The 23,751-nt window shown below is 47.6% G+C and overlaps 1 protein-coding gene across 18 annotated transcripts in view; it reads right to left on the bottom strand.

Moving 5' to 3' along the window:
- Positions 1–23,751, bottom strand: part of Pde10a (phosphodiesterase 10A) — a 452,353-nt gene that overhangs the window by 59,516 nt on the left and 369,086 nt on the right. For all 18 annotated transcript variants that reach the window (XM_087586493.1, XM_087586490.1, XM_087586531.1 and 15 more), the window contains 2 exons: positions 9,017–9,045; positions 59–179 (listed from right to left, as the gene is read on the bottom strand). In XM_087586493.1, the coding sequence (XP_087442619.1) occupies positions 59–179; positions 9,017–9,045 (150 nt within the window). The remainder of the gene's footprint in view (positions 1–58; positions 180–9,016; positions 9,046–23,751) is intronic.

Genomic DNA, 23,751 nt, shown 5'->3' on the forward strand with positions numbered 1-23,751 from the left:
CTTTGTCACTTTTTGGCAGGGTGATCTGACCTGAGAGTGAGTGCGGGCGCTGCCTTACCTATCCTGATGATACTGCTTAGCTCGTACAGGAGCAGGTGGTTGTCCCCGCCGGTGTCCAGGCGCTGCTCTATGTAGCTGTTCAGCTCGTACACGACTCCCTGCATGTTCGTGTCCTGGTACTTTAAACACAAAGATGACACAAGTCAGGCGTAGTTAATGTACAAATGAAACCCCTTAGTCCGCAAAGCACGCTGTTTCTACGGCTTCCGTCTCTGGCTCTGGACTGTTGCCAGAGAATATCTAAGCACTTGTAAAACAGGGAGACCGAACACTAAACTGTGACCCCACCCCTCCTCACCTAGGATTATCTTTAAATGGCATCTGTATCAACTTATTTATATAAAACCAGCAAATGTTATAAATTACAACTTTTACCCATAATGACAGCTTGCCTGGTAAGAGAGTTCAAAGGTCGCCTGGGGAAAAGGTGACAGCTCGCTAGGAAAACCCTCTGAGATAATGCTGGGTAAAATATGGCCCCTGAGCTCAGGTCCCTGCACAGCAGGTGAGCTGTGTGCTCTGATGTGGCAGTCCCCAAAAGCACACACAGGAGACTCTGTCATATCAGCAAGAAGGGTGCCCAGGGTACTCATCTAACCGTGTCCTAGACAGGCCACACTGTCCCTTCCTAAGGAATGGAAGCCAAAGCCTCTCACTGATCTCCTTGTCCCATGCTTGCCTTACAAACTCTATTTTCTAAGTCGCAAACATTATAGGCTAAAAATAAAACACAATTCTCTTACTCCTCAGCTGAAAATCTTTCCCAGGCTTCCCACTGCACTGAGAAACCAGAGCAGCCCCTCCAGAGAACACGGCTACTGTTCACCAGGGACACTGTCTGTTACTTCCCCGTCCCTGCCCTGCGTACTCAGGGACTTGGCTTCGATGCCTCTTTGTTTCTGGGCCACTCAGACATCTCTCATTCTAAAGATCTGTTCCTTTTGATACATCTGTCATGGGTAAAATCTATCTGTGGCGAGAACGGCCGACTCCATCGGTCACTCATTCCACACTGGGGAACGGTCCCTCTGTTGCTGACACTGTAATGGGAGGGTGTCAGTGTCTGGAGGGGTCTCAGTGAACCCCTACACGGACCATTTGGACCACATAGTGCTTAGGGAAGAGCAGCACTTCCCTGAGTATAGGGCAGAGACAGCAAGACTAGTGAGCTACAGTGAGCGACTATAGAGGCCGGGTTCCCACCCCAAGCCATGGCTTACAGCTGTCCCTGGGGATCTGGCTATGTGAAGAGCGTGTGCTTGGAGTCCTTAGAGCCCAGAACAAGCATGAGTACCGCTGCCATCTGACATCCCACTCTGACGTCACTCACAACTTAAACCTCAGGATGGCAGGGGACCAAGTGTCTGCATTCACTGTCCAGAAATGAGGAGAGTGGTGTTTCTACAACAGACATCATCAAAGCTGCAACCAGAATGGTCTGATCTGTGGAGAGCTTTAGTCCTGGCCAGATCATCAGGTATCCCAGTCCTATCAACAGGGCAGCCCTCAGGTCTTTAACCATAAAGTTCTTGGCGAGTGGGCAGAAACCCAATGTGATCACCAGAGCAGACTCCTCAATAAAATATTGGGGGAAGCCAGCTCACAGGCTTGAGAGTTTTAAATCAAGAATGTGAGAGGGCAGGCCCAGGAGAGCAACTAACAGCATATGAGGCAGACTTTCTCCCTCCTTCTCCACAAGCGTGCAGCTTCCTACCTCCATAACTGTCCGAGAGGAAGGCAGCAAAACTAGATGTCAACCTCTACCCTGACCACCGGCCACCAGACTGTATCTGTGGTGATTTACTGCTGGATTCAATCTCGGGAACAGACAGTTATGACTCCCCAGCTGTTTTCTAATTTGAGACTCTTCCAGACTCCCATTTCACAAAGGCACCAGAGTGGTGACAGAATAGACTCACGGGCAGTTCAAATCCCGGAGCTGGCTGCACAGCACTGTGCAGGTGATAGCCTGAGAAGGCTCCTATGTGAATTGTTCTGAAGAGCTCCATTGAATATTAGGCTGTCCTAACAGCCCTTCTCTACTGTCAACCGAGAGTCTCTACTAACTCTGAAGCCTCCCCAAGTCCTGGGAACATGCTTTTCTGAGACTCAAACTGACCAGCAGGAAAGTCGAACAGAGAGAATGACTATGTCAAAATTTGTGTTAGATATGTGGAGTTTATCTGGTTGGGTTTTTGTGTGTGGGTGTGAATTCTGAAAACTGATCCTCATGTTTGCTGGAATAGTGCTCTACCATTGGGCTTAATCCCTGTCCTTTGGATGTTTCTCTTCCTTGTGTCTCAGGAGTAGGGGGAGATTCATCAAGTGGACACATGGGTAGCTGAGACCTGTTACAAATGTCTCCACATTAAGTCCTTTTTCACAGTCTGGCAATAACCCTTTAATAACAGTCTGTTCCCACTGAGGTCAGCACCCAGCAGCTTCTCTCTCTCTCTCTCTCTCTCTCTCTCTCTCTCTCTCTCTCTCTCTCTCTCTCTCTCGCAATAACCCTTTAATAACAGTCTGTTCCCACTGAGGTCAGCACCCAGCAGTTTCTCTCTCTCTCTCTCTCTCTCTCTCTCTCTCTCTCTCTCTCTCTGTCATGTTATCGATCTCGTGTCAAGCAATCAAAGGTAACCCCACTGGAAACAGCCCCTCACAACGGGCCAGAAAAATGAAAGCAAAGTGTGTCCAAAGTCCTCTCCGACGGATGTCATGGCATCTCTGGCGAAATCTTACTGTGTCCTCCTCGACTGTCACTGCGTGGTCACCATGGTGCCTCCTCACTGTGATGCCTCAGGGTGTCTGGCATTTGTCTACACTGTGGATCCTGGAGACTGAGCCGGCACCCTCAGCCTGCAGAGTGAGCACTTTACAAGCTGAGCTGTCTCTCCAGCTCAGCTGAGGATTTTCAAGTAAGCAAGGCTATAAATAAAGACTTTTTTTCTGGTCACACGAACAACTCAAGCTGGAGGATCCTAGCTACTCTACAACTGAGCATTGGCAGGGAATGACCAAGGAGGTTCACAAGCCTGAGGCGGAGGTGGACGGAGGCAGAGAGGGACACACAGAGAGTGTGGAGGGAGGGGCTGGCTTCCAGCAACTGTTTATTTTAGATGCCCAGTGGCAGACTGGGAATGGCTGGCTGCTCAGTGGTGAGTACCCGCCTAACATCTGTAAGACCCAGGAATCCACCTCCAACAATGCCTCAGAGAATGGGTAAGAAGAGCTACTCCCAGGGTCGCAGGAGGCTTACCCTAGAGGTCTTGGAGAAGGGAAAAGGCAGCTGCCCTCCCTACCTGTCCTGGAAAGTGACTCTGATGAACATTGCACGCCTGTGAAGGGAGCAAGGTGTGTTCCTGAGAGCAGAATGTGGGGTTTGGAGAAAGCTAGGGAAGATGCAAGACTGAGTGGAAGGAGAACACGCGGGCCGCACCAGCTCAGGGTGAGGGCAGCCTCCCCTCAGACACTGCCCAAAGGATTCACACCGAGCTGGGGAATCAGGCAGGATTCTACTGTTTGTTTAATAGGGTCTGCTTCTGGAAGGGTAGTCCCATCAGCTCTATGCAAGGCGAATGGAAACAGTAAAATGAAGAATATTGAGTTCAGGGGTTTGTTAAAGACTATGAACTGATTTAACTCGGGGCAAAAAGAGCAACAGGACGCAAGGGGCCGTTCAGATAATTCAGGCCAAGGAGAATGATGCAAGAGTTAAGAATCATCCACAGCAAACAAGTCTGACGCTTACGTCACTGCTAGAAACCAGCATATGGGCTTCAGGGTGTCCGTCCCTGGCGATTAAAGTTCTCAGCAGTGGGGGAAATAAACAAGAAAACAGTGAGCAAGCAGCCTATGTCGTTCACAGATAAATCAAACACCTAATGAGAATCTGCGATGGCAGGCCATCTGGATTCATCGGGGCTCACTGCTTGTAGGTATTTTCCACAGTTCTCTCTTCACAATAAGGACGTGTGTTGAATGGCAACGTTCACACTGCCTGGGCTTCAGAGGACTAGAAGCAGCTCTTCATCTGGGCTTCAAACAATTCTCCTGTCGTAATATCTTTAAATATCTACACCCTGGTGTGGCTTTATGGCCGCTGAGAATGTTGAGGTAAAACGGGTTAACTGTTTGAAACCTTGTGGAAAAGGAATGTTCCACTCCCGTCTTTAGAACCTGCCATTGTGTGGCTTCGTTGTAGTGAGTTTCAGGGTAAAAGGCTCCCACTGGCTACCATAGGACGTGCCTGCATACCATCGGCACACAGTCAGAAACAACGCTTCGTAGACAAATGGTCCGTGTGTTCAATCCGCTGCTGGTACAGTGGTGGGCTTTGTCTGAAGTGCAAGCAAGAAGATCCGGTAACACTGAGAGCTGTGCCCACGTAGCAGAAGGACACACTGACTTGCCTTGGTAATCCTTTTATATTGAATCCCCTTGGAATGCTGGTGTGCTTGGAGCTGAGCCCCATGGAGGCTCCCACAGCTCCTGTGGCTACCTGAATAGCCAGCCGTTAAAGGCTGAAACACACCAGCCGGGAAGAGGCGTTCTTTCATGCATTCACAAGTTCGGTGCCTGAAGCAACTTTAAGCCAGAGTTTGACAGTGAGAAGTCTGGCTTCCCTGGCTGGCATCCCAAGGGCTCTTCCTCACTAGGGTGTAGCAACCTTCCTCGAGAGGAACACGTGCTGGGACACCACATTTCCAGAGTTAAGAATGTTCCCATTTTCTTTTGCCTGTCTGGGGCCCAGCATCTTTTACGTGTTCTTTGGGTGCCGCACTGCTGGTGAATGCTGTCAACTTGGCAGGATCTAGAAAGCACCAGGAAGCAAGCTTTCTGGGTGCCATGTCTGAGAGGGGTTTCTAGATTGGTTGAGGAGGGACAGCCTACCCTGGTAACACTCCATAGGCTGCCCTGAAAGATAAAAGTGAGCTGAGTACCTGCCTTCATCTCCACTCCCCGATCTCTGCTGCAGGGAGACAGCTGCTCCACGTGGCTGCAGCGCTTTCCCACCAGGATAGACTGTTGTCATCCCCCAAACTGTGAGCCGAAACAAGCCCCTCCTCCATCAGGTTGTCAGTCCCAGGTACTGTGTCACAACACTAGGGAGCGTTACTAGCACGGTTTCCGAGTCTCCTGGATCTGTTCATTATCCAAGTGATGACAGGTTCTCTGCTGGCCTTCCACATGCTTGTCCATAAGAATTATCTCAAATCATATAAAGCTACCTCTTAGCTAAAGCCCCTACACACACACACACACACACACACACACACACACACACACACACATACAGAGGCACAGAGGCACAAGCATACATACACACCTGAAAATCCAGTGACAGACACACATATAGGTGCACACACACACTCACATAAACACATCTATATACACATATACACACACTCACATAAACATATGTATACATACATGTAAACAAAACCACATGAACATGCATGTATACACACATGCAAACACACTCACATGAACATATATGTATATACACATGTAAACACACTGACATGAACATGCAGGTACACATACATGTAAACACACTCACATGAACATATGTGTATACACACATGTAAACACATACATGTAAACACACATGAACAGACATGTATACACACATGTAAACACACTCACATGAACATACTTATATACACACATGTAAACACACTCACATGAACATACTCACATAAACACATATGTATACAACACACATGTAAACCTGTGTTTGAAAAGAAAGCCACCCGAGAAGGGCTCGAGAGATGGCTCAAGCAGTTAAGAGTACTTGCTGCTCTTCTAGAAGACCTGGGTTCGATTTCCCACACCACACTGTTGTGGTTGTCTTGTTAACTACAGTTATAGGGGATCAGAAGGTGTCCTTTCCTGTGGACTGCCCATGGGCAGCTGATGACATGATCCTTGAGGGAGGATCTTCTATGGGAGCACTCTGGCTTTCTGGGATGTGGGTACTTGGAAGAGCAGTCTCAGCGAGGAGCAGTGTGTCCTTCCTGCCCCTGCTGCTCCACAGCCCGGCTTCCGGTCTATACTCCCTACTGGTAACGAGATTAAATTTCAAAGAAGAAATACTAGCAAGTAAGCAAAGAGATGTGAAGGACTTAAGTACCAAGGTGAAAATCATGTCTGTGAAGTCAAAAACTCTTCCTGAAGGATCAGAAGTTCAGCCTCTCGGGCCCCTTGCTTCTATGTAATATGCAGGCTGCTCTCAGTTGGGGGCTGTGGCAAAACACCTACCTGATGTGTCTTCATCCGGTAACCTAACCATCTGAATACTATGAAGTCAACAAAACTGTCTTAATTACATGCTTCTCTAAAAAATAATTATGTATTTTCATGTATATGAGTGTACTGTCGCTGTCTTCAGACACACCAGAAGAGGGCATCGGATCCCATTACAGATGGTTGTGAGCCACCATGTGAACTGCTGTTTTCAGCCTGCTGGAACCTTCATATCATATGAGAGGTCATCATGGCTTACCTGTTGCACCTGGTCGTCACCTTCCCTGGTCTCCCACCCGGCCCACAACTATTCCTGTGCCTGGGAGCTCCTTGCCACCTGCAGCCCTGTTCTTCCCCAGTCCCTCTGGAGAAGGACAGTGCTCCCTTGCCGTAGCCTCACCCAGCAGATCACCCTGCTTGCTAGAACAGTGAGGGAGGACACACGGCACAGCATAGCAGGGAGTGACACTGAACTTCTTGACCTGAGGCATCAGAAAACCGGGTCATCCAGAAAGCCCCACAATGTAGCAATGGGTACTTCATGTATATAAAGGAGGAGGGAGGAGCAGACTACCTCATGGAAAGTGGTTATTTTTAAGTTGTCGTTGGATGGCCTTCTCTTTCTTTACCAAGTCACCTGAGTCAAGGAGAAAGCTCGGCAGGGGAGAGTCTGGCTAACTATGGCGACTGACTGCACCCCTAAGTCTAAAGACAACTTTGCCTAAGTTTCAAGTTCAACAAAACCGAACTGGAAAGGGCCACTTTGGGCTTCCTTAATATCATTTTCCCAAAAGAATGACTCACTGAGTAAATAATAATATCCTGGTTAAATTTAGGGATGACATAGGATCCCAGTTTACTGTGGGGACAGCCTGGTACAGCCCCACGCCTGGGCTGACAGTAAGCGTCATCTCTCCCTCAGAATACAGACACAGTAAAGGGGAGCGGTACGGCCACTGCCTTCACTAGGCTGGGTAAAAGCGAATGCCAGAGAATCTCAGACTCTGGCAAAGCAGTCCGACCCGTCCACCCAAGAAAACTCTGGCAGTCACACTCCCAGGGGGACATTTTAACCCTGTCTCCTCAAGGCCCCCGGTCACTTAACTCTGAAGGTCCCCCTCTGTCTCATCTGTCAGGACAGTCTGTAAGACACAGACGTGAGCAGCCAAAAGAGGTGCGGGGAAACTAGCCATCTATTTGCAAGTAGATGTCTGTTAAAAGGGAGAGAGACAAGGAGCCCCCAGATGTACCACTACACTCAAAAGGTTTTTAGGAATGGCCGCCCACGCAACCACAGTGTGGGTCGCATCTCAGCACACCCAGGACGAAAGCTAACTTTTGTTACAGGGCTGGCAGGAAATGGATTTTAGGGAAGCATCTGTTTTGCTTTCCCCAGAGAATGAGAAAACCAATGGATGACTATCAGTGGGCTAACCATACAGGCGGAGAGGTAAACACCGTCTTTAATCGTGATGGTCCAATGAGAGCAAAAGCAGAAACAACCAGGACGGAGGGCAGCTTGCTGTAGAACTCACAGTTCACAGGGCACACACTGGCCAGGGGGATGGGGGTGGGGTGGGGTGGGTGGAAGATGTGGGAGAGCAGTGGGTCACAAGACAACAAAGGGGAAGGGCTGATGGGCCAAGGAACACCAGCAAGAACGCCGGAAATGGAAGGTTTCTAGCTAAGTATGAAGCTCGTACACCAGGCTTAGTAAAAACAAAGCATTTGTCTGCTGAGATCCTAGCGGGCATCATGCTTCCTAATACTCTCTAATACATGCTTCCCTACTCGGGGAAAAAAGTCAACATTACAAATAAAAACTTAGAAATGGACTCTGTTCCTGTCACTATCCCATTTCTGAGAGTACAACAGCACATGGCTACCACGGACATGCCCACAGACTGGCCTGGTCCAGAAGCCGAGAGCTGAGATCTCCTCTCATCTTAATGCTGCCTCTCCTTGCTCTGCTCAGAATGGCTTTCTAAGTGTCGACCAAACAACAGGAAAGGTGGGGACGTGGCTGGTAACGAGCATATGGCTAAATCCTGGGTCCCTCAAATGTCCGGCATCACCGGGGTCACAGGTGCCTATGACCACCCCTGCCTTTCCTTTTGAGACAGGTGCTGGGGACCCAAGCACAGGTGTTCCCTCATGTGAGTCCTGGAGGCACGTCGCTGTCTGAGTTATCTGCCTGTCTATCCGCCCACCTCGCTATGGCAGCTGAAGCCCTTAATCGCCTTGCTCTAAATGGGAACAGCACTGGGTGTCTTGGGGTGCTGAGCACTACCCTTCCTTCACTGAAGCCATCAGCCTTGGGTCCTCTGCAGTCAAGGTGGCTGGGCTGAGAACCAGGGATCTTCAGAGGCAAAGCACGGATGGGAGCCGACTCAGTGGTGGGCTGTGGCACACAGCAGAGCAGATGGTGCTGAGGGGTCTCTGTAGCTAGGATGTAGGTGCCACCTCCACCCAAGGAGGCTGTGCAGTGGGGCCTTCACGGTTTCCTTTGGAGAGTCTGTAAATTCAACCTCTAAACCCAAGGTGGATACAGACCCGGGCTGTGCAGGCACACGGGAGCCTGATCTGGGTACTCAGAGACCCTGCTATACTTTTCTCCCCTGGACACTAAGATAACAGGGAAAGTTAGAGGGAGGAACTTCGTGTCTCCAGTCCTGGGGCAGTGCTGTAGGAAATGTGTCCAGTTACTCACCCTGCTGACTTCCTTAGGAGATGGTTCATCTGGGGGTAGAGAAGCAAGGAGAGAAAGAGTTAGCATCTGGAATGGGCACCAAGACATAGCACATGCGTTCGCTCTTGACATACTTCTTAGGAGGTCTGAGGGTCTTGATTTTTCAAGACTGGAAAGGTTAAACATAAAACATCGAGAGAATAAATTTGGGAAGACTAAATACCACAAGCAACTCTTTGTACATTGTATTAAGATTATAAAATAGATACTTGGTTACACACAAGCACAGTCAACTCTACGGACTCTAATGGGTTACAAAGAGGCAGAAGGAGAAAGGCCACACAGACACTGCCCTGCACCACCCCGCCCCAACCCCTCCCCCTTAGTGCATGTGCTCTGAGGAGAGGTCCCAGCAGTCATGCAAGGGCTTGGCCACTTCCTACAAAGGCTAGTGCAAGCAGCACACAGCAGCACACACCCCTGTGGCCAGCATTTATTGCTGAAGTGATAGTGACGGCTATCAGCTAGTCTCAGTGAGACCCCAAGGGACCAGCCACTGGTGCTGGCTATAGATAGGACAATGCCAGTATAATATCCACAGTGTAGGACATAGGATCTAGAGTGGCTTGTCGGCTGTGGCAACTCTGCCCACCTCTCCAGATCCAGCAGGGCAGGCCTGTAGTTTCAATGATGTATCCCTGGCATGTTGTTTCAATGTTGCATCCTTTCTCTAAATAAACTACATCTTTGTAAGCATTTCTATTTTGGGTCCTGCATCATCTTCAGCCATCAAAGTCTGTCTGCCTGTATAGTACACCTGCACCACATTAAGTTTGATACGTGCTTTCCTTTACAGCCTATGCTGGCCTCCAACTTACAGCCCTCCTGCCCCAGTCTGTGTCTGTACAGCAGGCCCAGCCAAAAACAGCCCCTATGCAAGCTGCCAAGTTCAGATGGGTCTGAGTTTCCCTTTTCTTTCGGTGCCTCCCATCAGCACATCCCTGGTTCCCAGTGTGTCCTGACATCCGTTTCCGCTATGAGACCAAGTCTAGCCCAGAGCACACTGGCTCTCAGCAATTAGGTTTCAACTCTGGGTATGGGCGATGATTGAGGAAGGGCGTCGGTATTGCCTCAAGGCTCCTCTAAGACTGAAGAATATACCCGGACTCAGGCACTTTTTAACCTTTATTGAAGCAGCATCATGGAAATTTTCACTTACTCTTCACCTCCCATTTTATTTTTTCCTAAACCTGCCTGAAAATGGAACTATTTAACCATCCTTGGTTTATTAGTGGGCTCTAAAGCTACAGAGGCTTGGGTGTGGGTGATAAAAAATTTGTGTCTAAGCAACTCATTAAGCAGGTCCTGAAGAGGCAGACTGGCTGGTATGGTGGTATGTGCCTAGAGAAGCTGAGGCAGGAGGATTGTAAGTATGAGGCCAGCTTATGCTGTGCAGTGAAAGCATATATCAAATTTAGTTAATGAATTAAAAACACAATCATTTCTACGGGCATCCAAAGTGGAGTGGCTGTGTGTGGTGGGGTTGGGTGTCCTGATGGAAGAGAGCCAAGGCAAGTGTGGCTCTGCACGCTCTCCCTCCACCACTGCAGAGAAGAACAGTTTCAGAGTCCCTCACCTGTTAAGAAAGGTTTTCCTGCTTCTTCTCGCTGACCTGGCCTGGCACTCCTATCCAAGTAGTAACCAGGTCCAAGCAAAGGCAGATTAGCATCTGACTCCTCAGACCAGTGCGTGCATAACAGATGCAGCCTGCAGAGAGCTACAGAACCAGCTATCCTCAGCTCTGTGGGCAATTCAAGGTATTTGAAAAAAAAACCTTGCCTGTAGATGATTCCTGGATTTTCACCTTGGAACTAATTTAGAAATATTATATTCTCCCCCTTCTCCTTCCTTCCCCTCCCCTCCTGCTCCTCCTTTTCTTTCTTCTTCTTTCTTCCTCTTCCTCTTCTTCTTCCTCTTCCTCTTCTTTCTCCTTCCCCTCTTTCCTTCTCTTCCTCTTCCTTCTCCTTTTACTCCTCCTCCCCCTTCTCCCCTCCTCTCCCTCCTCCTCTTCTCCCTCTTCCTCCTCCTCTTCTTCCTCCTCCTTCCTGTCCTCTCCTGACTTGGCACTTAGAACATGTTAAAAGAATGTCAAGACTATTACACACAGAATGTTGTCATGAGTCTAGCCAAGAAATCCCTGCTCTCTCTTCCTACACTTGAACTCTCCTGTCCCACAGATTTAAGCAAGTAGAAGGAAGGCATTTGCGTCCGTTCTGTAGTGGAGGGGCTCAAGTGAGCAATGGCAAGCCCTTGTCTGCAGGGTCCAGCTGTGCTGTCTTGAGAAAGGGCTGTACTGGGGAACCATAAAACATCTGAAAAGAAACACCATCTTAACAGTGGGAGTTGTCATTGAAAATAGACTTATTCTTCCGAAAGAAAGGAGAAAGAAAGGAAGAAAGAGAAAGAAAGAGAGAAAGAAAGGAAGAAGGAAAGAAAGAGAGAGAGAAAGAAAGAAGGAAAGAAAGAAAGAAAGAAAGAAAGAAAGAAAGAAAGAAAGAAGCAATTTGCTACATCTGACCTACACTATAGCATTGCTGGTGGACCCCCCTCCCACCCATTCATTCTGTTACTATCACTGGTAAACAGGAGGAATTCCAGGTTAAAGCCTCAGTTTGGAATGCTGTCCTAGTGGCATTGAGCAGCACCCATCACTGGGCTGCTGCTGCTGCTGTGTTTCACATAGTCTAATGGCCAAGCTCCCTTAAAGTCTGGGTAAGGGATACTGAAAACAGGGAACTGACTTGGATAACAAATTTTAAGTTGTTTGTGAGCATCAAATTGTCAGTAGAAAAGTTCACAGCAGAGGACCCAGGTCTTCAGGCAGGAGAGGGCCTCTTCCTTCAATGCATGCCTGTTCAACATCTAGACGCTGATCATCGGGTACATGCACACCATTGGTATAGACCAGCCTGGAAACCAGCAGTGTATGAACAAATAGGCTTGCTGAATACAAGTGTGTTTTTACAGAAGGGAAAACTACGTCCATCCAAGCTCCGTCTTAATGATCTTTAAAAGCCTTAGCAAGATCAGGGCACGCAAGAAAAAGAAACCCCTCAGGGGTTCCTAGTATTTAATGGTGTCCCTTTCACAGTAAATATTCCCTTTAAATATTTGATAAGTCTTTATAAATGTGTGGGTATTTGTGTTTTGTGATCACTCTCAATGTGTCCCTGATGAGAGCGAGAAGGGATTGTAGTAATGGAACCACATTTGTAGCAGCAGACGAAAGAAATCCGGACCTCAGCAGGCAGGTACTGGAGTGCCCCAGTGGGCTTCTGTCCCAGGCTCACTCTGATCTGAACAACCCTGTAGTGACGCCAAGTGGGGTTACATGAAGCTAAACTGTTCTGCCCAGCAAACAAAACCAGGGGAGGGAAGAGACACCGGCAGAGAGGGAAATGTGTCACATCAGACAAGGGGCTAATATTAAGGATATATAAGGAACTGTAGAAATTGGGCCTGTGGGGATGGCTCAGTGGGGGGAATGTGTTTGTTGTGCAAACATGGGGAGCTGAGCTTGGATTCCCCGCTACTCAGTTAAAAAGCTAGTGAAGGCAGCACGTGTTTACAACCCCAGCACTGGGGTCCAGAGATAGGTAGGTCTTGGGAGCTCAAATCAGTGAGCTCAGGTTCAGCGACAGGCCTTGTCCCAAAACATAAGGGGGAGTGTAACAGAAAGCACCCAATGCCAACCCCCACCACCACGTACCTGCACACATATCTGCTGCGTACAGCAACTTGTACACACAGACGCCAATCAGTAAAAGGGTGGGACAGTGTCAACAGAGGAGACACACTGATCAGTAAATACTTGAATAGATATTCAAGTCCCTTAACCATCAGAGACATGCAAACCAAAACGGTTTGGGGATTCCATCTCACCCCAGTCAGAATGGACACAGACACCCAGACACTAATGGGGTCGTAGAGAGTGGCGTCTTATTTACTGCTGGCTGGCGGGGTTGTGTATCTGGTGTAGCTGCCAGAAATCAGAATGGAGGGTCTTCAAGAAGCTACGACTCACTGAAGTGGGGGTTGGATGACCTCACTGCTGGCTCTCTAGGACAGACCCAGGGGGCAAAGTCAACACTACCCAGAGGCTTGCACAGCCTCTCGCACTGCTGCGGCATTAAACAATGCTCAGGAGCTGAACCAGCCTGGATGGTCACCAGCCAGTGAACGGTAAGGAAGATGTGGGACAGAGAAAGGGGTTCTATTAACTGCAATGGGAGTCACACTCTGTGTAGGAAAGGGGGGCCCACAGTTAAGCAAAATAGACCAGACTCAGAATTATTACACATTTTCTTTCAGATGTAGAATCTAGATTTAAAACTTTCCCTACCCCCGTCTCTCTCTCTCTCTGTGTATGTATGTATGTATGTATGTATGTATGTATGTATGTATGTATGTATGTATATATGCATGCATGCATATATGTATGGCTATGAGTCTGCTTGTCTGTGCCCATAAGTGTGCGTGTGTGAGAGTGTGTGTGTGTGAGTGTGTGTGTGTGTGTGTGTGTGTGTGTGTGTGTGTGTAAAACAAGTCACATTAATCTGGAACTTTCTCATATTAGGGAAGCGTAGCAAGCAGACACTGCTGCTTGACCACACCTGTCTCGAGTTGTATTTTGCTGGGTCTCCCAATAACAAACATTATTAAGCAACCTTTCTTCGTCATCCAAACACTTGTCTCTTTGGGTATAATGAATATTTAATATAGCGCCTTTTTGGAAACTCAGTGAATGTCTCGAGAGGTGTACCTAGTAGCCAGACACAGCATTGCACTGCTGACTGTGCTAGAAGACCACATGGAGTCAGCAAAAAAAAAGCCAGCGCCGCTGTCTTTCCAGGGATAGACTCACTCATGAAATCGAGACACAAGATCCTGAGCAGAAAGAGTGGTGCTGGAGGTGTTTAATGCCTACTCTCAAATTATGCTTTGAAGAGACAGTAACAAAATCCAGTGTGACGAAAGCATAAGAAGGCAGGCACTGGAATGGAGAGCAGACCCAGACGTGAGCACTTAATGCCACACCCACCAAAAACATGAGAAAGGTGGGTGTCTATGTGCAGAAGAAGCAGACGAGGTCCACACCTCTCACAATGCACACGAATCTATTCAAGATGGGGAAAGGACCATAAGGTAAACCGACTTCAGGAGCTAAAACTCTGTCAGCTGAGCCACAAAAAGCTTCCTTGGCTCACCAGAGTTTCTGCCTAATTACATCTGTCATCGGTGGGTCCATTTGTCAGATTCCAAGCTCTCGTGACCCAGTGAGAAGGTTCAACAGGTAAGGTCCGCAACTTGAACCAACAGCTACATCTTAGAGATGCATCCAATTATTTAACAGTCTTTGGGGTCCATCACTGTGTGGTACCAGTGGGTATAGAAGTAAATGACACCCCATTAAACATGCACAGTTAATATATACATTAATTAACAAGCTGGGTAAAACAAAGGACAGTCCTTCTCAGACTGATGCTGATGAATCTCAGGATTGGTACTGTCTTAAGGATCTGAGAAACAAGGTGAGACCATGTCGCAAAATGCAAGGGGTCCCCGAAGTTCCCGAAGGATGATGCTGGAGGTTACGTCAGCCGCAGAGCCACCTCCTCAGCCTGATTATTTGTGCTTTAATCTATGACGTCTAATTTTGGTTCAACTATGTGAAAAGCCTCTGGGAGGATTCTGTTACTTGGTGGTGCGCCAGAACTTGTTCTTGCCTGAAAACTTAAGCATCAAACTACAATACACAGGCTACAGTTTCCATTTTGCCTGCTTAAGGTATGTGACAGTCACAAAGCAGCAGGCTGTGGGCTCGAGAGGGAGCGGAGGGAGGTGTTGGAGGAAGGAAAGGGAAGGGAGAATGGTTGTCTCTATAATTTAATTTGTTGCTAAGAACTTTGCCATTTCCCAAACCCAAGTACATCTACCAGCACTTGCAGATGAGGGTACAAAGCCACCATACTTGCAGCCACACCCACACCCAAAGGCCCTGACACGTGCCAGCCTGGTGCTCACTGTGAAAATTCAGCCACTGTCATTCATGGGCAAGGTTGGGCATCAGGACTTCTGGGAGTCTGGACGCTGGACCACTCCTCTTGCTAAGCCCTTCCTGCCCCCAGACCACTGTACTTCCACATTTCCTTCCTAATCTCTCCTTCATCCCGCAGATGTCAGTTCCCTGGCAACGCCCCCTGCACCTGCTTCCACCCCGGCTTGGGCTTCCAAGGGACCAGTCAGAAACAGGAAGACAGGAGCTGGGGCTGGCGGGATACAGTACAGCTCCAGTGTGCAACGACTTCTCCGTGTCCTGATTCCAGGAAAGGCACAGCCAAGGTGCTGAGCTGAGTTACATCCATGCCAAACCTCAGGAGACCCAGCCACCCACCTGTACATCATGTCCCAGTGCTTGCTGTCCTAACCAGTCTCCTTTAAACATCTCCTCTCCTTGTCCACCACTTGGAGGAACCCTAACCCTGCTCAAGTTCAACTGCCTGCTGGAGACTGGCTGCTGACCCTAGAGGGAAGGCCCCAGTCAGGAAGGAAGATGTGTCCTCGTTCCTCACAGGGCAGTGATGCTGTCAGCACATCCTGCCTTAGATGCAGAGGAGGAACTGGCTCAGGTGGATGCTGCACCTCACTCTCTGCTTGGGCCCTTCCCTCAGTCTCACAGGGATAGAAAAGCTGGGGCTTCTCTGTGCTACCCTCTGTGTCAATGTAGGAGGTTAAATGCATCTTCTCTTTCTGTGTCCACTCCCTCCCCTCCCCCCCTGTCCCTACCCTATTTCCCCATGCCTACTCTACCACTGTGCCCATCTCATCCCCTCCTCACTGTAGTCATCTCATCCCCTCCCCCCATGCCCATCTCATCCTCTCCCTCCTATACTAACCCCATCACCTATGCCCATCCCATTACCTCCCTGCTTGTATACAACCTTAAATCATCCAGCCACAAACAGAATTAGTATCAGTGGAGACAAATGTGGTGTTTTCAAATTAGACATTCAGTCCCTCAATCTCGGTTTCTTAAATGGGCGCGTTGTCATGTCAAACACTAGGTTAGATGCAGAAGGCTAAGGAAATGGATGGTAGGCTGTGCCACCAAGCAATTCCTGAGAACTGGAAACTTGGGAAACATCACAGGAACCGTCTATGCCTGTGTATGAGAAACTGTAGGAGCAGAACCATGGAACATGTGGTGTTTACAGCTGGACATTTTACAGTAAGTCCCTTAGCTCAAACCCATGTCAGGCAAAAACACAAGCTTCCTCAACAAGTGGATGGACCAGTAGCCTCCCATCAAAAGGAAGTACTCCTTCTAGGAAGTCATTAAAGTAGCATTAATGTTATTCTTGTGTGTGTGTGTGTGTGTGTGTGTGTGTGTGTGTGTGTGTGTGTGTGTGTTAGTGTATAGTGTGCAGCCCAGAATGAAATGTCAGGGGACTTCCTTTACCATTGCACAATGTATTTTTAAATTACTTTTAAATTATTATTAGTAGTAATACATTATTGTGTGTGCTGCATATCTGGGGATTCAGGCACACACACGGCATGGTAGGAATGTGGAAGTTCGAGGACAGCTTTAGATGGTGGTGATCCCCTTTCACTATAGGTTGCAAAGATGAGACTCAGATCAACAGGCGTGCGCGTGCTCGCCAAGCACTTTTACCTGGTGAGCCATCTTGTTAGTTTTGACTTCAAAACACTGGAAATGACTCAACTGTGCTTTAGCTGAGGCTTGACAATGACAAGAGGCTATACCCAGAGATAGCTCAGCATCACATCATACCATACACACACACACACACACACACACACACACACACACACACACACACACACACACACCAGAGCTCAGGAGGATCTCACAGCTGAGGCTCTAAGAGACTCAGACTGATTGGAAGTGCTTAAACATTACTTGATATATACAGAACTTGGGGGGGGAACCCCCAAACCATAGCAATAGAGAGCCACTTGGTCAGGGCTGAATTAGATGTGCAGCGGTGTGGCTGGGAGGGGAGATAGCAGTGTCACGGGTGTGCTGTGTCCTGAATCTGGTGGTAACCCGAACCAAGGTGTGTTAAAACCCACAGCACTGTGCACCAGGAAAAGAAATCACCAGCCCTGAATCAGTCTATAAGGAGATTCCATTGCCTTGTCAGAGATGTGGGAGCAGGCTTGGAAGGCTGCTGAGGTAAGAAGGGTTAGGGGGCCGAGCTCCCTCTTCAACTGTCTGACTCAAAGTCTGCACAAAGTGTTACTTGAGACTACACTGTCATGAGATCATGAGAGTCTGCTGGAAACAGGGAAGAACTTCCTGTCCCCACAGCACGGCATAACTCAGAGCCATGAACGGTCAGAGCAGAGCCAAGGGCGCTTGGATGGAAGGGCGTGATGTAGACTGATTAGCTGTCGCAGGAGGAAAAGCCTTCACTGCACTGAAAAGGACGTTGAGCTCGAACATTAACAGGGAGAGGGTGGCAGCCTGTAGCTGGTTTCTCAGGCTGTCATAGAGCTATGACTTGTGAGTGTCAAAGGATGCAGAACAGTTTTCACATTGAGAACGATGTCACTTCAGAGCAAACTAGAAGAGCAGCCAGCATTCTGACACGTGGCACATGAGATAGACTTCAGCTACAGTGAGGCATTCGGTGTGCGCTATGCAAAGTTCAGACCCCTGGCCGCACTGTGCACATCAGGCCAGAGGACAGGCCCTGGAAGCTCACGCATCACCTATGGCTCTGCCTCAGACAGATGCCGGTAACTGTGTGGGTGAGGAAAGCCTGCTTTTCCACACCAAAGGCATTTTTAAGTGGTCTTGCAAAAGGCAGAGAAACTTTTCAAAGGAATGAAAAAAAATCAAAATGAGAAAAACAATAGCTATCATTCAACAACGATTTAAAAAAAAAAAACAAACCCACAGTTTGAAATCAGAAAGGAGAAGAAACGACTTCCCACACCTCTGGAGTGACCACTCAGATACACAAACAAATGGCAGGTTGCCTACCTCCTCTCAAGCAGTGGCTGAGAAAGCTCAGAGGAGCTGCAGAGGGAGGGGAAGCCACTGTGGAGGAGGAAAGGGAAGCAGAGCTAGGAAGATGGTTGTCCTCCGGCCTCCTTCAGAGCACCCAAGGTCGGACAGACCTCACCTGCTGCCTGCACCCCACAGCTCAGTTACAGAGAGCATGGGGCCTTTCTCAGAGCTCCAGCTAGCTCACTTAAGGACTGCCTGCCATGGCTTCCCATCACCTCATGTTTCCATGGGAAATATATATACTGGGAATAAGAGAGTTGGGGAAAAACTGACAGCTCCCTCAGTTGTTTGCACTTCAAAGCCCTGAAATGTTTTCTAGATGTCCTAGGGTGCTCAGCCATATTCAAGGAGAAAACAATCTCAATGAGCCATTGGGGTGCCTTCCCAAAACACTCGCCTACTTCTGCACCCTGAGAGGCTCCGGGAGTCCTTATTAGGGCATCAGATACTTGGGAAGAAGCTCAGAGACTTGTTTGCTTTTCCACTCACATCACCGCTTAAGCCACAGGGGCACTAAGCCATCCTTCATATTTAAAGTCTGTTTGAAGAGACAACCACTGCATCTCCTGAGTTCCGTATTTGTGTGGGGGGGTAGCTCTGCCAGGCTCCTCTCTCTGAAGAGCAGGTACACAGCCCTCTTCAGATAACTCCCTTGGGTTTCTTCCCGTGGGGGGCTCTGTGTAGAAGGCCTTGGTCCTCTATGTAATGGCGAGAAGGAACGGACCTAGGAAAGGCGGGAGCTAGCGGGGAGTCATTCTGGAAGACCTTGAAAAGAGATATGGGAGCCCAGCCTCTCGGGTGTTCCTTTTCAAAATGTCATCTCTACCCACAACAGGTCTGTCCTTCTGTAGCTGTGACAGCATCAAGCCAGTGCTATACCCTTTTATCTCCAAAACTGTAAGCTAAATGAGCCCCCCTTTCTTTGCTCACTGGGCCTGCTTCGAGTAATAAAACAGAAGGCTAACAACCGGTTCCAAGTGCAGCAAATTATCAGATTCTCCCACTGTCCATGTGATCCTCACACGTTTAACTCCCATGGTACAGCAGAAGCAGCTCTCTGTCCTCTGCCTTCCGAAGAATCCTAGTCTTCCCAAACTGACCTATTATACAGACACAGAAAGTGGGATTAAAGTAAGTGCTCTGCACACCTACTGAAATCCTACCGAAAGGTCCCACTTACTGTTCTGTTGCGGTGAAGAGCTGCCGTGGTCAAGGCAACTCTTATTTATAAAAGAAAGCATTTAATTGGGGGTTTGCCTGCAGGTTCCGAGGGTTAGCTCATTATGACTGTGATGATGATGATGAAAGCAGACAGGCATGGTGCTTCTGGGGAAGTAACTGAGGGCTTTACATCCTGATCCATGGCTGACATGGAGGGAGAGAGGGAGGGAAGATGGGGGGAGGGGAAGAGAGGGGGGGAGGGAGAGAGAGATAAAGGCAGACGAACAGAGGCAGACAGACAGCCGGACAGGCAGACAGACAGCAGGCCTGGTGTAGACTTTTGAAACTTCAAAGCTGATTCCCAGCCATACACTTCCTCCAACAAAGACATTTCCACCCCAGGTAGGCCACACCTCCTAATCCTTCCCAAACAGTCCAGCAACTAGAGACTATGCAAACATTTGATCCTATGAGGGTCACGCTCCTTCAAACCACTGCAGGTGCCTTTGACTGTGTTCTCTGTGAAACTTTAGCCTAAAATTCATCTCAAATATCCAGAGCAACAGCCATTCTTTTATCAGGCTTTGTTTCTTCATGTTAATAATACCTATGGCCTTTGTCATGCTTGATTGCTTGGGAAGTGGTGGGCCAGCTACATCTCCTGTCCTCTGCTCTGTCACATGCCGTAATGCTCCTCCTCAGAGGTGAGTGTAGACCCTTTCTTCTTGATACATGGCTTGCTCAAATTCTACCTTTTTTTAAAAAAGATTTACTTTTATTTTATTGTTGTGTGTAAGTACACTGCAGCTGTCTTCAGTCACACCAAAAGAGGGCATTGGATCCCATTACAGATGGTTGTGAGCCACCCTGTGATTGCTGAGAATTGAACTCAGGACCTCTGAAAAACCAGTCAGTGCCCTTAACCACTGAGCCATCCCTCCAGTCCAAATTGTACTTTTCACCAAATGTTTTTAGCATTTTATACTCGGGCTTTGAAACATGCAGAAGCCAAAACGAACTATACTTGAAAACACTGAAACCATACTGTCTTTATAACAACCTGTGACGAAATGCTATGCCCTTACATTTAGGGGTGGTGATACAAATGCATGGAAAGTCATGCTTTGATTTCAAAGTGGATACATTACTTTGATCCTGGGACAAGTCCTCAGTTCCCACAGCCACTGCACCTGTGAAACAGGTCGTGTGGAGTGATCTGGGAGGCAACAGATGGCTGGAACACTGAAACTTGATTGGCTCCTTCCGACTACAGACAATAGGACATGTCATGACAGTTCACTCAAAAACAAACAAAACCCCTCACATTATCAAATCTTCAAAGGTATTTTTTTGTCTTTTCTTTTTTTTTTTTTTTTTTTTTTTTTCAGAGCTGGGGACCGAACCCAGGGCCTTGCGCTTACTAGGCAAGAGCTCTACCACTGAGCTAAATCCCCAACCCCTCTTCAAAGGTATTTAAGGACTTCGGTTAAGTAAGTGTCCTAGAAGGTCCAGCCTCGGCACTGCCTGCTCATCATTCCAGCCTCCTCCTGTGATGGTCCAAAAAGGCTGTGTCTGCTTTGAAGTTTTCTCCTAACTACCCCTCCCACACAGTTCAGACTTCATAATGCCTTCTGGGGATGACATTTTATCTTCTTGGTAACCCTCCCTTCCCAGGACAAGAGCTGATCACGCCAGAGGCAAATAGGTACCCACTGCCCTTTCCTCTCTGCCCTTCCGAAAGCCGAATTCAACAGCTGGGATGGCTGATATGGAAACAAGGGAAGAAAACCAAAGAAAAACATGAAGAACAAATACAGAAAGGGTTGACACCACGTGACACCTCCAACCCAGACCACTGCAAACACAGGAAGACTAACAAACAAACAAACGTAGGGTTTCAAGCTGGAAATCTCAGAGGACAGCACATCAAAACTGCCACTTGCAGAGTAACCAAGAGGATCTGCCACGCATGCGACGTATTTCAGCCCAGCAGTGATCAGGGCTGAACTGCTACGCTGGCCACCTTGCCTGACCGGTCCACTGCTTCCTGCCACACCACTGCTTCCTAAATCTGTTCCTCCTTTCTCCTCCCAGGCTCTCAGAAATCGAGTCCAGAGGTCCCGATCCCTGCTTTTGCCACTTCTCAAAGCTCCTCAGTCCGCGTCAGAGCTAGTTTTTGTCTTCCAGGTGCCCTGACCACCGGCCGTGAACCCAGACAACCTAAGAAGTCCTATAGAGCCCACACAAACAAGGGCACCAGGCACTGAGACAGTGGATCTAAATGAGATGTACACAGTTTCTGACCAGCTCCAGGGTGACAATTCTCTGGTCCAGGAGTCTCTGATAACACCCTTTCCAGTGTTGTCTTCGCCACCAAAAGATGTCTGAGCCACGCCTCCATTCCTGTGTTCTGACAGCCTCAAACATCTACCCTCAGGAAGTACAAGTTCCCTGTTGGCAGTAACACAAGAAACACTGTTCCTGTGGCACTGCAGAGCCAAGGACACAGGCAGGCAGCCATTCTCAACCAGAAGCCAGGTTTAACTGGCCGAAGGCCAGCACTGGATTTTCAATGTTTCGTTAAACCCTTCTATGCCAGACATTACGCTAGACCTTTATGCGTAATCAGCAATGCTGAAACAATGTTACTGTTTGTTCTGAGCGCTGGATGGTTTCTCTGCAACAATTGAGCTTCTAGAGAAGAGCGAGCAAGTTCCTTGTTCCCTTTTCTCTGGTTACACCCTCACAGTAGGTAATCAATAAAAACCAGTGAGGTGGTGACTGAATGGTTAGCCAGAGAAGCATGTCACACTGGGTCACACACCACATACAATTAGCTATCACAGTTAGTGTTTCTGTCAACTTGCCACAAGCTAGAGTCATTTGGGAAGAGGCTTATCTCAACTGAGAGAATGTTTCCACCAGACTGGCCTGTGAACAAGAAGAGTATGGGGCTTTTTTTATTATTATTATTTGATGGTTGATGTGAGAAAGTCCAGCTGCCAGTGGGTGGAGCCTTCCCTAGACAGGTGGTCCTGCATAGTGTAAGAAAGCAGGCTGAGCAAGCAAGAGGGAGCAAGCAGGTAAGCAGCACTCATCTGTAGCTTTTACTTCTCCAGGCTCCTGCTCCGATACTGACCTGACATCCCTGTGTTCAAGTAGGACAGGAGAGTTGTGAGATGAACTAAACCCTTTCCTCCCAAGTTACTTTTTTGGTCATGATGTTTTGTTTGTTTGTTTTTTGTTTTTTAACAATAGAAAACTTAGCCAAGATGCTTGCCTCTCAGGTGCACATTTCTACCATTAAACTTCCAGTAAAGTCTTAAGATGTAGACTTGAAAGCAATGAGAAATTGTTATACCACTATTCTTCATGGGTTTTTATGTTTAAAAAAAAATCTCTCATAGGGGATACAAAAGATTAGGTGCTAAAAAGAATTACATTAACTAACACTTAAATAGCATCTTTTTCTATATGTGCAACCATAAAAGAAAACCTAGATGAAAACAAGTCTTTTCTAGAATCTAATAGCTCATAAAGTTTTTTTTTTTTCATTTGAACCTCCCAGAGAAGAGACAAGGCTTTTGCTCAGAAAACGCAATAGCTTTGAATGCTTTACTAAGATCTACCACCAACTACAGAAACAGCTTTGGAAATAAGTCTAGTCCATAGCAAAGGAATATGTTTGAATCAGTTTCCCAAGTTCTCTCAATATTATGATGATGAGACTTAATTCTTCACGTTATTAGACTCTCAACCTGAGGCCTGACTCAGAATCACAAGCCAAGCGGTACACTTAAAGACACATTATCAGGGTAACAGAGACACACAATTAACAGAACTAAGGCAATCTCTCAATTACTGTCAGGGCTGCCTCCTCTCTAGCCTCCAGTTGGTAGGCTCATGGTTATTTATATAACCACATCAAAGCACTCAACACACAATATCCATTGCCAAAAGCAAAGGAATGCATGGTTTCAAACTCTTACGTTGTTAATGTAATGTCAGTGGCTGAGATTTTAAAAAAAAAAATCAGAGGCAATTTAAAAAAAATCATTCTAATTTCAAAGAAAAGAAAAAAATTGTCCAAAATTATGTTCCATGAAAACCATCTCAGGCATGGCTTGTTTTCTTATTCACAATGTGTACATCGTTGGTTAGTGTCCTACAGCAGGCTACAACCTTGCCAATCTGTGTGTTCTGGCAAAGAAACGCATGCCTCATTAGTCTGCGGTGCCATTACACTAGACACCAGCATAGCAGCCATCTGTTTGATATTAACCAGTTTAAATATAGCTAAATCTGGAGCCCGGGTTATCGAATAGTAGGTTGGGGTGGCATGATTTAAATCTTTATTCTAGATGTGAAATGTCTAAGGATTTCATTGGATAATAATAAATCCCATCTCTAGAATCAATGTCAAAGGGGAAAAATAGGCAATAACTACGCTTTTGTATTAAAGTGAAAACTATGTAAATTTTTAAAACTTAAGGGA

This window comes from Rattus norvegicus, chromosome 1, assembly GCF_021556685.1.
Source record: "Rattus norvegicus strain SHRSP/BbbUtx chromosome 1, alternate assembly SHRSP_T2T, whole genome shotgun sequence".
NCBI classification, from domain to species: Eukaryota; Metazoa; Chordata; class Mammalia; order Rodentia; family Muridae; genus Rattus; species Rattus norvegicus.